The sequence below is a fragment of the Pogoniulus pusillus genome, chromosome 4 (assembly GCF_015220805.1).
Source record: "Pogoniulus pusillus isolate bPogPus1 chromosome 4, bPogPus1.pri, whole genome shotgun sequence".
Classification (NCBI taxonomy): Eukaryota; Metazoa; Chordata; class Aves; order Piciformes; family Lybiidae; genus Pogoniulus; species Pogoniulus pusillus.
The window spans coordinates 45,605,391-45,619,486 of NC_087267.1; the positions used below are offsets into that span (position 1 = coordinate 45,605,391).

The following is a 14,096-nucleotide window of genomic DNA, read 5'->3' on the forward strand; positions in this document are numbered from 1 at the left end:
CAATCAACTAGACCATGGCACTAAGTGCCTCATCCAGGCTTTGCTTGAACATCTCCAGGGACAGTGACTCCACCACCTCTCTGGGCAGCCCATTCGAATGCCAATCACTCTCTCTGGGAATCACAGAATCAGTCAGGGTTGGAAGGGACCACAAGGATGACCTAGTTCCAACTCCCCTGCAGTGGGCAGGGACACCCTACCCTAGATCATGCTGCCCACAGCCCCATGCAGCCTAACCTTAAACACCTCTTGGGATGGGGCCTCAATCACCTCCCTGGACAGCCCATTCCAGGATCTCACCACTCTCATGGTAAGCTTCCTCCCCCGTCACAAGTTGAGACTGTGTCCCCTTGTTCTGGTGCTGGTTGCCTGACAGAGAAGACCAACTCCACCTGGCTACAGCCTACCTTCAGGTAGTTGTAGACAGCAATGACATCTGCCCTGTGCCTCCTCTTCCCTAGGCTGCACACTCCCAGCTCCCCCCCGGCTTCTCCTCACAGGGCTGTGCTCCAGGGTCTTCACCATCTTTATCAGCCTTCTCTGGGCACATTCCAGTGTCTCAACATCTCTCTTGAATTAAGGAGCCAAGAACTGGACATAGCACTCAAGGAATTAGAACCCGTAAATCAAATTTCAGTAGCCTTTGTATAGAGTTTGGGGAGGAGGATTTTCAGGAAAATAAAGATAACTATATTGTTAGAATTCCTGCCTATAACTCCCCCAATCAAATCCTGCATACCTTGTTTCAGTGCTCTAGCATCCTCGAGTTTCTCCTTACAAAGAGATGGGCAGAAAAATATACCATATACATAGAGGTATGCAAGAGGAGTATTATCAGCTGCAGTCCTACAGGCAGTTTTCAAGTAAGACTTCAAGCACACAGTCCACTTAGTCCCTTGGTGAAAACACTCAAGAAATAATTTGCAAGTATCAGATCTCAAGTAAAGCTAAAGGTACAAAACACTCTCCTTGGTGACATGGCCAGATCAAGAAGACTGTATTCTTCTCCTGACAACTTGCCCTCCTCACACAGTCCACGATTTTCTCAATACACCTATTTTTGTAGTCAAGCCATAAAGTTGATTGTGGGCATACCTGCACTGGAAAAAGGCCTCCAAAATGGATTTGTGATGCATTGCTTCAGTCCATGATATCTGCATTAACAATAGAGAAAAGGAGGCAAACCGCAGTGCAGAGATGGAAATGGTGAAGGAAAAGAGGTAAAAGGAATTCATCAGCAAAGCATCCCTTACAACTACCTCTGACATACACCTGACCCTGCCAAATAAGCTACTTCACATCACTTGCCAGATAGGAGAAGAGAAAGTGAAGAAGTTGAATAAATTTCTCCCAAGTCAGCTCATCTCAGCATCAACTATCAGCTCCACAACAATACAGACAGAAGGATCACACAGCCACAGTTGGGTAGGAAGCCAGATGAGATGCAAACCTCATCAGCTCTTCAGCACACTGAATCTCATTGGCATTGCTTTTTAAAGGCTAGACCCAAAATCTGTGGGGTAAGGAAAGGTAGGCTGTGTCTGAAATGCTCTTCAGTCAATGACACCTGAAGGCATCACTGAAAAGCCAACAGCAACTAGGCTTATTCCCCCCAAATTAAACATCAGTTGAGCAAATCCTTAGACTGACTGCACAAGGGATTTCCAGTACTTAGGTCAGTGTCCAGAAATTCCACTCTAAATTGTAATTTCTACCTTGGTACAAATATCTGAAGTGCCAGGTTGGAAACTTCTGGATCTCTCTCAAAATTGTTTTTGAAGAAGGTGACATCCCATCAGCCACCTTCCAGTCCACTTGTACTAAGGAAGCTTTCCTTAAGAGCTTACACAGCACATAAGTAGTTCAGCTATCATCAGCTCAGCCATCAACTCCTGGGCTCTTTCAGACCTTTTATGAATACTATCCAGGCCTGAAGAGCTGCTCTTGGTAAAAATGACTACTTCCCTTAGTGTTTTCCACTGAAACTTCTGAGCTAAGGCTTTCTTTGAGGAGACCTCAGCCAAGAAAAGTTTTGACTTTCAGAAGTTTCTCTGCTCTGAAGAGACACATGAAAAAATGAATTCAGAGTGGTTTGCTGCCATGGCCTCATCACTTCTGTGTGCTGCTCATCCTCCATGATCTGCTCCTCGCTCTACCTGGTCTACATCTTTGGTAGGATTGTCATTCCATAGTGAGTTGGTGTGAGCATGTATACATACATGTTTGAGCTTTTATACCTTCAGTTACTTGTTCTTTAAAATCCTTTTTGTCATTCATAGAATCAACCAGGTTGGAAGAGATCATCCAGTCCAACCTAGCTCCCAGCCCTGTCTAATCAGCTAGACCATGGCACTAAGTGCCTCATGCAGGCTTTGCTTGAACACCTCCAGGGACAGCGACTCCACCACCTCCCTGGGCAGCCCATTCCAATGTCATTCTTCATTGTGAGGGTAGTGAGACACCAGAAACAGGTTGCTCAGGAAGCTGCAGATGTCCCATCCTTGAATGTCTTCAAGGCCAGGTTGGATGGGGCTTTGAGCAACCTGGTGTAGTGAAAATTGTCCCTACCTGTGACCACCTGTGAGGTGCCTACCGAATATAATCATTCCATGATTGTATAATTCTGTACTTTAGGGGGTTTGGAGAAGGGTGGTAAGGAGAACCAAACACTGAGTTAAGGTGCCCTATGTCAACACTCAGAGCCCAGAAAAGGTGTTGGTTGATCTAGACAGCAGAACAGTGGTCATGGGAGCTGGAATCTGCTAAGGCATGTGAAACATCTCTCCTGCTGAATCACCTAGCCCTGAAAATGGATGGCGCTGGAGCATCAGGCCCATACCTGGCTGTGCTAGTTTGAAGCTAGCTAGAATGTTTTGTTGAGAAGGATTAGATCACAGGCTGTGAAAGAGAAACAATTATGTCTACTTCACTCATAGGCTTGCTGAGATGTATAAGAACAAGAATCAAAACAGATAAGGGAGTTCGAGTTACTCTCTGCCTGAACTCTGGGCTGCATTTTTCTCTCTGACCTCACCCTCCATCTCTCTCAAATTCACCTGCTTCCTAACCCCCCTGGCTGAACCTCCATTCTTCCCTGGGGCAAAAGGCAACGTCTGGGGTAAGATAGAGGGGTGGGAGAAGGTGGAAAGGTGGTTGGGAGCCTCCTGGGGACTCAGGTTTCTGGGAGGGCTGTTGTCTTTCTGTATTACCTTTTACCCTGTATATTTCTGTCTATAACTGTATATACTGCAAAAAACTGCTTGTATATTGTGCCAGCTGTAAATATAAGCTTCATATTTCCAGAGCTGGCTGAGTCTAGTCTGAGTGATTTCCAAAGTGGGGGGGAGGCTGGCAGAGAACACCCAAACCACCACTGGGACGTGTGGCATACAGAAGCCCTTTTCCCCGGTGGCGCTCTCAGGGGACCCAAGTCTATGAAGATGCAGGCTTGGGAGAGTTTGATGTTTTAACATCCAGCCTAATAATTGTCACAAAGCTCCACATTCTGCTCAGTTTACACATATGACAGATTTCTTTTACTGACGATGCTCTCCTCCAACTTCCATTGCTATCCAAGCTCTGGTGGTATTTTAGGTTTCTTGCCAATTAATATTACACTTAGAGACAAACACTGTCCTTGTGTAGTTCTCAACACCTGCAAAGCTTTTACTCATTTACCTGTTCAGTTTAGTTTCATTTTCATCATATTTTTCTATTGTATGAAGTGTTAATGCTAACTGAGTGTAAACACCTAAGTTTTTTTCTTTCTGAAACTATAAACAGCAGCTGGTGTTAAAACAGATGAAGAATGGGAAATGCTACTTCAATCCAACAATTTTGTCTGTTTATGAAAACTGAATTAGCAGCCTTTATAAAAAAGGGGGGGGAAAATCATCTTTTCTAAGCATAATTTCTTTTCCTCTGCACTACTTCAACGATTTAGCAGCAGCAAAGGAATTAGTTCAGTAGATAAAGCTGCTGACATTTCAGAAACTCTCTTTTTTTCCCTCCTCCTCCAAAAAGAGCCTGTCAGATCAAATCCAAGCTACATAAAATACAAACCTACTGCAGCAGTTTACTAGAACATGGAATTACTCATTCCACCTGACAAATGGTACACAAAGATATACTCCCCCGTGTTACACAGCTTATAAATTCAGCTTGAATACATGAAACATAATCAGAAGCAATGAAGACAAGGGAATAAAAATTGACCAGTTACAGGGGAAAAAAAAAAAAAGAGGTAACTTGCAGAAGGACTTGCATGGAAGGTGAGAATCCCTCAATGTTTTAATTTTCAGACCCATTTTAAGGAAGCAAATACACAAATCTTACTTACCACTTCGTTATCCCACAGTACACTTCAAAGAATGCACAAACCATAGCAGAAATGACAAATTTGCAGTAGGAATAGCAAATGTGCACAGCAATTTTCACCAAAGAACCTCAAGATCTTTCAGGCTGAAACAGTGAGATGATCAAAACAGAGTCCCTAACAGAGCTCAGATAACTTGCCGCTCCTCTGACGCGCAAAATCCGTGCCCTAGCGTGCCTGTGTTTCCTCAGAAGTAAGTTTTAGTCAGCCATAAAACTCCAGACAGCATTGCCATCACTGTGGAATGGCAGCAAGTCATGCTGGCCTCCACGGGAGGGGGCATCCCATGGGATTTTAAAGTATTTCCTTCACTTCATTAGCACCATTTGTATTTCTTCCAACTACAGCTGCAGCAACATCAGCCACCTTGAAACACCACTCCCCAGGCTGTAAAGGTTCAAAGTTAGCTAACAGCAATCCTCACCTGCCCTGTGTAGGCAGTGCAAGCTTAAATATTCTTGAATACATACAAATTTAACAATAAAATTGACATAATGGCTAAATAAACCAGTTTGATTTCCTTAATAAGAAATCTCTCAAGTATTTGGCTGATGAGAAAGGCATGTGCTTCTCCACAGCACTAACTACCGCAGAAAGTGCAAGACATAAATCCCCTGGTAATTATGCAAATAATATTCCCCATAATAAATCTTTAACTCCTCATTAGTCTGAGACCACAAAACTCTCATCTTCTGCAGAATCCAAGAATTTAAGACATAAGACTAACCTTGGCCATGATTTCTCTCCACTTTCCTCTCTTCTCATCTTTCCAAGTGACAAAATACTAACCATTTTTTTAACCATCCTGTAATTATTCTTCAAGAACGACATACCACAGAAAAACAACATTTAGAAACCTCTAAGAAAACATACTAGTACTCAAGTGTGCTTAGGAGAAATTGGCTTGGTTCTAAATTGTGATTTAGGAAAATAAGGTGGGCAGAAGATTTTTACTTCCAGCAGAGAGAGAGCTGTTGCTTATTGGGGTGAATAGTTCACTCCAACCAATAAACCTTAGGAAGCTTTGATTTTATTTCAGATATAGATGGCCAAGTAAATATTTATACAGTTGCTGACATAAGCAATCCCATTTGTTTTCATAGGGATGCTCACAAATACTTAAAACCATCTGTTTTTCCTTGTCAATATCCATTTCTTTACTATTTACACTCCCTTTTTCCAAAACACTCCTATTTATACCTCATAGGAAGACTAGGAAGGTTTTTAGCCTGGAGAAGAGGAGGCTCAGGGCAGAGCTCATTGCTGTCTACAACTACCTGAAGGGAGGCTGCAGCCAGGTGGGGTTGCTCTCTTCTCCTAGGCAACCAGCAAAAGAACAAGGGGACACAGTCTCAACTAGTGGCTGGGGAGGTCTAGGCTGGATGTTAGGAGGAAGTTGTTGGCAGAGAGAGTGATTGGCATTGGAATGGGCTGCCCAGGGAGGTGGTGGAGTTGCCGTCCCTGGAGGTGTTGAAGCAAAGCCTGAATGAGGCACTTGGTGCCATGGTCTGGTTGAGTGGCTAGGGCTGGGGGATAGGTTGGACTGGATGATCTTGGATGTCTCTTCCAACCTGGTCGATTCTACAATTCTAAGATTCTGAGGAGTGGTTGGGGGAATGTGTTGTTGAGGACAGAAAAAAAGAAGACTGAGGAGAGACTTCCTTACTCTATACAACTCCCTGAAAGAAAGTTGGAGTCAAGTGGGGGTTGGTCTCTTCTCCCAAGGAAGAGGTGATAACACAAGAACAAATTGCCTGAAGTTGCAAGAGAGGAAGTTCAGGTTGGATATTAGAAGAAACTACTTCACTAAAAGGATTCTCAAACAGTGGGACAGGCTCTGCAGGGACCTGGTGGAATGTCCATCCCTGGAGATGTTTAAAAGATGTGGAGATGTGGTGCTGAGGGACATGGGTTTGCAGTGGACTTGGTAGAATTAGATGATGGCTGAACTCCACCTTAAAGGTAGAGTTCAATCAAACCAATTCTTCAAATCTAAGACTGTTGCTACAGAGTCAATATAGCCTCAATATATCCAGCAAGTACTACATATTGTTGTTGTATGTCTTCCAGGCACTTGAAATGCACTGAAATACAGTGTCAGCTTTCAGATGAAAACAGTCAGCCATATAGTTTGCCATTTTCTTGTCAGGAAGTTTTTATGTATCAGCTCTAATGAAGGAAATACAAAGCTTTAATACAGATTTTTTTCTTCACTGAGCTGGTTCAAGGGTTTTAAGATAAACCATCAGATGTTAGACTTCTTGTTTGCTATCAAAAAAAGAGACTTCAAAAACAATGCTTTTAAAATTCTTATTGTAAACCAAATTTCTAGTCCAGATACATTATAGATGTCCTCTAATTGCAGAATCAGTCAGGTTGATAAAGACCTTTGAGATCACCAAGTCCAACCTATCACTCAATAGCTTCCAATTAACTAAACCATGCACTAAGTGCCTCATCCAGCCTCCTTTTACACACCTCCAGGAATGGTGACTTTATGTCCAAGGGCAGCCCATTCCAATGGGCATTCACTTTTTTCAGTGAAGAATTTCTTCCCAATGGTCAGCCTTAGGGCAGCTTGAGACTGTGTCCTCTTGTTCTGTCACTGGGTGCCTGGGAGAAGAGACCAACCCCACCTGGCTAACAACCTCCTTTCAAGTAGTTGTTGAAAGCACTAAGGTCTCGACCTAAACTGCTAAACACTTCTGAAAAGAGAGGTCCAGCATCAGAACAGGCTACCCAGAGAAGTGGTAGAATCACCATCCCTGGAAGCATTCAAAAAACATATAGATATGGTACTGAGGGCCATGGTTTAGTGGCGACTTGGCAATGCTGGGTTAACAGTTGGATTTGATCAGGGAGATCTTTTCCAACCTTAGTGTTTTTCTGATTCTCAATAAGAAGCAAGTAGCTGCTGAAAAATCTTTCATTCTGTATCTTCTTAACCTAGCAAGAATTATCAACTTCAGTACCTAAATCTAGACTGTACTCTCTGAAACAAAAGCCACTGAATACTACCCACAAAAAGATATTTGCAGCCTTCACGGTTTGCTAATCAGTTGAAGACATTTGATGAAAAAAGGAAAAATGGCATACTATTACCTAGTATTAAGGAATAAAACCAAGACATCTGCTTTCCTCTTCTACCAAATGTTTGAACAAAGTCTGCAGACAGCTGTTTGAAAACCCTGAGACTTCTAGAAGAGTTCCTGAACTTACAAATCGTTGTGCCTTCTGACGCTCCTCTTCCGTCGCAGCTCTCTCGCGAAGGATGGCTCGAGTCAAATGTTCATTGGAAGAAATCCTTTCTCGTTCCAGAAGTTTGCCAAACTCATCACGTACGTACATCTGCTCTTGTTTCAACCTGCAGAAGGTGGAGGGAAAGTTGGAAAAAACACCTTCAGTCTAAATGTAAATAAAAAGGACACAGAATCAAGGAACTGTCAATGTTGGAAGAGGCCTTTGAGATCACAGAGTCCAGCCACTTGGCTAGAGCTCAATCCTATCACAACCACTAAACCACATCTATGCATCTTTTAAGAGTCTCCAGGAATAGTGACTTCCACCACCTCCCTGAGCTGCCTGTTCCAATGCCTAATCACCCTTTCTGTGATTAAATCTGTCCTGATATCCAACCTGAACCTTCCCTGGCACAATTTGAGCCCAATTCCTCTTGTTCTTTTACTTGTTGCATGTGAGAAGAAACCAGAAGACACAATCACTTGCCAAGCAGTCACTGTAATACAGTTCTTTACTTCTTAGGACACAGAATCAATCAGGTTGGGAGAGACCTCCAAAATCATCCAGTCCAGCCTAGTCCAGTCAACTAGACCATGGCACCAAGTGCCACGTCCAATCCTGCCTTGAACAGCTCCAGGGATGGCGACTCCACCACCTCCCTGGGCAGCCCATTCCAATGCTAATCACTCTCTCTGACAACAACTTCCTCCTAACATTCAGCCTAGACCTGCCCTGGCACAACTTGAGATTGTGTCCAAATACAGTCAATAAGAATTTCAGAAGTTTCTTTCAGATTAAAGCATCAAAACCACAATACCCAAAAGCTACAAGCTTAAGTATCACCATGCATGAAATCATGCACAATAACAGTAGTTCCAGAACTTTATGAAAACACATTTTTGTTATACATAGAGATCTTTTTGTTGGTTGGTTATGCTCTGCTTTTAAGGACTCCTTTCTCCAGGAAAACCCCATTTCCAGATAAAAGCTCCATTCTTCTTTGCTTCCCTACCTCTTGACACACCATAAACCCAAATACTACATCTATTTACCAAGCTATGAAGCTATTCAACAACCACAATGAACCTTTCCCAGCTATGTGAGAGCGCGAGATGAAAATAGTCATTGAACTTTTTGCAACAGAGTTAATAAAGGCAACTCCAGCCCCAGAAAATTCTCAACATTGTGTCACAAACCATAAACATATTGAAATCTTCCCTTTAAGTTCTTAATGCAAGCACACCACATCTCATTTCCATGAAAATACGTGGATACAAGTTGTTTACCTAATAAAACTTATCTCTTGCATGTATGTGGTGACACTGAAGTCAGTCAGCATCAGGGAATTCATAATGGTAACACCACTGTGAAACTCAGGGTTTCAAATAGATTTTTGAAAGAGTGATGGAGAGGAAGCTTAAGTATTCTCTGTGCATTTTTACATTGTCAAGGGAGCTTCAAAGAACAAATCATAACGAGTAGGGTCACTTTGTAAAAGGTACTAGCATTACAGTGCATTAGATTCTTCCCCAGGGAAAATATTTCAGTGAGGTGGGGAGGAGAAAAAGACAATTACAAGATGTATTACTCCTGTGCTCAGACACAGCCTTCTGAAACACAGCAACCAACTGGGAATCTTTATAAAAAGTTTATTAAGCAGCATCTTCAATTACCCTAGCAAAAAAAAAGTCAGATTATGCAGACCTGGACCAAATTCCATTAAGTGATTTCCCAAGATCCCCTAAATTATTCCAGCAGCATTGATATAACAAATCCTTCACACAATCAATGGTGCAGTCAAAACACTCTGTCTTTTTTCCACTGGAAAAATCATGTTTTGTCTAAAAAGGGGGGGAAGTGTCAAAATAGAAGCCTTAGCAGCTTTTTCTTGTGAGACAGCAGAGAAGGCTCTTAGTGTTTCCTGAGCCTGAAGTAAGCTCCTTCTTCATCCTTTCTGGATTTTACTTCCCACAAGTGGTTCAACCCTAAAAATGTCTTCTCTTTATGCACCTAGCAGAGTCATCTAAGCATATAAAATCAGCCAACATCTGAAAAACATTGCCAAAAACGTGCACCTTCTCAATTCTCCTCAATTAAAAGAGCACTCAGAAGTCTACATGCAATTCTTGGCAAACTATTGCTGTATTTGACACAACATCAGTTAAGTCTTCTCAAGTATTGCCTCGGTGTGCATTATCTCAGCCTCTCTCTCAAAAAAAAAGTCACTATTCCTAACACTTAAAAATAATGGGCTCCTAACGTCAAGCTAAAATCCTTTGATGGCTTAGCCTGACTGCTGCTCCATCCAGCTTCCCTGCTAAGTACACTACAGAGGGGATGGGATGTTCTTTTTCTGCTTTTGCCAAAACTCATGTGTGTCCTTTGCTGCAAACTTGCTACAGGAGGATGACCCAGAATTTCCTCTACATTCCTGAGTCATCTCACTCTTTGCCCTCCAGCAAGCCCTTAAAAAGCTTTTCATCAGAAGCTCTGACATCCCACACAATTAGCAGACAATAACACAGCTGTGGGTACGGCCACACCAGTGACAGAAGGATGACTGCACAATGCTGGGTTCACACAGAGAACTCAGGGCAACACCTGCCATTCTAACCTCAACCTGTCTTTGAAAAGAGCTCCAGAGTGCTACCTTGTACCCACTCCAGTTCTGAAAACAAAAAAGTCTTCTCAGGCATATTGGATCTTACCACTGCAAGAAAGATGAGAGTAGGAGATTATAAAGCGTTAGGGCTGAACCAGCCACCAGAGGAGTGACAGAGGCTTTCTATGAACTCCTCTGCCTTCCCAAAGGGAAGAGAAGGGGAGCAAGGGAGAGAGTCTGATGGACTAGGAAAGAAACCAAACCAGTTTTAGTGAAAACAGTACAATGAGACAAATAGGTGCAAACTAATATCAAACCCAAACCCCGATTACAATGGCATCACCACCACCACCACTGATTCTGTGAGCAGGCAGTAGGGAAGTCCCAGACTGGACTTCAGCAGCAGTTGGGAACCAGATTCTGGAGCTGAGTTCTGGAACTGGATTCAGGAACACACAGAACAGAATCCAAGGAAACATGGACAGAGTGCTCAAACACCAGTCACTGAAGAAGAGGCTTGACTCTGGTGATCCCCCACCTTTATGCAGGAGATGAGATCCAAGCGGTGGAATCCCTTGTTGATCGGTTTAGAGCCACCTGTCCTGTCCACTTCTCACAGATGCCATCTCTGACTTACTGCACAGGACACAAGATGTAGCAGTGCCCTTGGTGTGCACAGATACATGTCTAAGCAAGAACCTTTCTGCAGCCCAACACATGGCAGTGACACTCCCCATCAGCACTGTCCCTGCTAGAAGCAGACACTGTCTGTGCAAACCTGTCCTGAACTTCAGCAAGTGCAGTTCTGAGAACAGCCAGAGCTGAGAATTCAAATCACTGACTAGAATTAGTTCTGTTCTAGCTCAAACCAGGACAGATATTCAAAATTAGCACCTATAAAATCCCTGCCAAATTGCATAACCCTACACCTGTACATGTTACTAAGTACATCAAGTGATAAAAATCCCAGAAAGCGAGTTTTGTGCCATCCTTGTTGGCAATCACATCTCACTGCTGCTGACAAAGTGATCCCCTAAGGAGTTCCAAGGGACTAACTTCTGACTCCCACCTTTAGTATTAATGTAGTAATATGCTTAAAACTTAAGAGTACCTGCCCACCTCATTTTCCCATAGAATGAGAAAATCCCAGCATGGTGTGGGCTTGAAGGGACTTCTGAGATCATTTAATCCAATATCCTGCTTAAGTAGGATCAATCATAGCAAGTTGCCAAGGATCACAAGGTTCCGGTGGATTTGGAACCTCTCCAGAGGAACAGACTTCTGGGTAGCCTGCTCCAGGGCTCCACCATCTTCTGCTCACATGGAACCTCTCAGGGCTGTTACCCCTTGTCTTATTACTAGGCACCACTGGAAACAGTCTGCCCCCATTTGATTGTGCCCTACCCCTTAGCTCTTGCTTGAGTACTAACAAGATCTTCTCAGGCTGCTCTTCTCTAGGCTCAAACAACCCAGGTCTCTCAGCCTTTCCTCCTTACAGAGATGCTCCAGTCCTCTTGACATCTTTGTAGGCAACACTGGAATCTGTCCTTAACACTTAACTGATTAATGATGTAATTTTACATGTGAAGTGATGAGCTCTTTCCCAATATATCAAGACAAAAATTTCAGGTCTTTCTTCTCTACTCTAACCCTCACTCATGTGATCAGGAATAGACCTCATCATATCAACAGAAAAACAAAATAAAACAAAACTACTTAGCTTCCTGAAGCATCCACTGAACCTTTTCATTTGAGGCAACTTTTATTCACCAAACCCACCCAGTTCCTAAATAAGCATCAACTGATTTAAATTCACCAGAGTTTTAACAACATACGTAGGATTTGGAAGTAATTTTCATTTATTTGAGTTACATAATTGGGTGGTTTGTAGGAGCTTAATGAAACAAACACAAAGGCAGATATGTGCTGCTGGCAAACATTTGCTTGCATCGACTTACAGTAGCTCCCTTCCTTGACATTACAATTTCATTTCACTGCCATTCAGCAGGGATGGATGATGAATAAAGGCAAGCATCAGCTAAATCTACAGTAATAGATTAGATTATCATGTAGCCAAAGTAAAAAATAGATAGGTGCAATTCATGGGGAATGAAAGAGCACAATTTTGAATCACAGATTCAGACCTGTTTCAGTTGGAGAAGACTTCCAAGATCAAGTCAAATGGGCTGCCGAGGGAGGTGGTGGAGGCACCATCCCTGCAGGTGTTGAAGCAAAGCCTGGATGAGGCACTTAGTGCCATGGTCTGGTTGACTGGATAGGGCTGGGTGATAGGTTGGACTGGATGATATTGGAGTTCTCTTCCAACCTGGCTGATTCTATGATCAACCTAATACCACCATGGCCATTAATCCATGTTCCAAAGTGTCACAACCACACATTTCTTACTACACTTCCAGTGATGGTAACCCCACTACCTCCTCCTGGGCAGCCTGTTCCAATGCTCCACCAGTTTCTTAGTACACTTCCAGTGACAGTGACTCCATTGCCTCCTCCTGGGCAGCCTGTTCCAATGCTCCACCAGTTTCTTAGTACACTTCCACTGATGGTAACCCCACTACCTCCCCCTGGGCAGCCTGTTCCAGTGCTCCACCAGTTTCTTACTACACTTCCAGTGACAGTGACCCCACTACCTCCTCCTGGGCAGCCTGTTCCAACGCTCCACCAGTTTTTTTTTCCCCTGTAAAGAACTTTTTCCACAATATCCAACCTAAACTTTCCCTGGCACAATTTGAGGTCATCTCCTCTCATTCTATCATCTGATACTTAGGGAGAAGTTGAAGAGAGCAATGAGGTCAGTGAGGTCTCCCTTCAAGTCTCTCTTCTCCAAATGGAAGCAATCCCAAGAGACGGTTTGGGTGTTACCTGCCCTCTCTCCTTACATAATCACCCAGACTAGACTCAGTCAGCTGGAAATTAAGGAATGAAGCTTTATATTTACAGCTTAGCACAATGTACAAGCAGATACTTACAATATATACAGCCATAGACAGAAATAGAGGAGGTAAAGGTAATACAGAAATACAGCAGTCTTCCCAGAAACCAGAGTCCCCAGGAGGGGCTCCCAACCACCCTTCCATCTTCTTTCCACCCCTCTACCTTATCCCAGACTTTGCCTTACGTGCAAGGTGAGTTTAGAGGATTGGCCAAGAAGGTTAAAAAGCAGAAAGACCAGTTACACAGAAAGCAGGCCAGGGAGAAAAGTACAGACACCAGCTGCAACAGAGAGCCACAGTAACTGTGTTATCTATGTTTTGTGTTCTTGTTTTATACATCTCAGCAAGCCTATGAGTGAAGTAGACAGCACCACTGTTTCCTTTTCACAGCCTATTATCTAATTTCTTTCACTGGAATACTTCAGTTAGCCTCAAACTAGCACCCCCCAGTTCCCTCAGCCACTCCTCACCACCTTCATGACCTTTCTTCACACACATTCCAGCACCTCAATGTCCTTCTAGTAGCGAGGGGCCTAAAACTGGACCCACTATGAGGTGCTGCACAATCACTTCCTTACTCCTGTTGGACTCCTCCTGCCCTCTGAAAGTACTCTGAGAATTTCACACCTATAGAGCACTGAAAGTGACATTTTTAATTACAACGAAGCCTGAGTGCAACAGCTCTTCATTTAAGCACAAAGCTCCACTTGACAAGAAACATTATGTGTCACAGTGATCATTTAGAAAGAAAGGAAGAAAAGAGCCTTTAAAGAAAAGGTGCTGAGACAGCAGAGAAGGCTGCTGGCTACACGTTTTTTTTTCTCCAGAGTTAATAGATTGAATGAAATACTCCTAAATAATTATGAAATATTGTCTCAAGAAGTGTGCAGCTATATAATTAGAGCAATGATTTAATGGAGCACAG

General features: G+C 43.1%; 1 protein-coding gene across 4 annotated transcripts in view; it reads right to left on the bottom strand.

Moving 5' to 3' along the window:
• The window catches only part of CHCHD3 (coiled-coil-helix-coiled-coil-helix domain containing 3), a 200,602-nt gene that overhangs the window by 136,561 nt on the left and 49,945 nt on the right, over positions 1-14,096 (bottom strand). For all 4 annotated transcript variants that reach the window (XM_064142736.1, XM_064142735.1, XM_064142738.1 and 1 more), the window contains exon 4: positions 7,595-7,739. In XM_064142736.1, the coding sequence (XP_063998806.1) occupies positions 7,595-7,739 (145 nt within the window). The remainder of the gene's footprint in view (positions 1-7,594; positions 7,740-14,096) is intronic.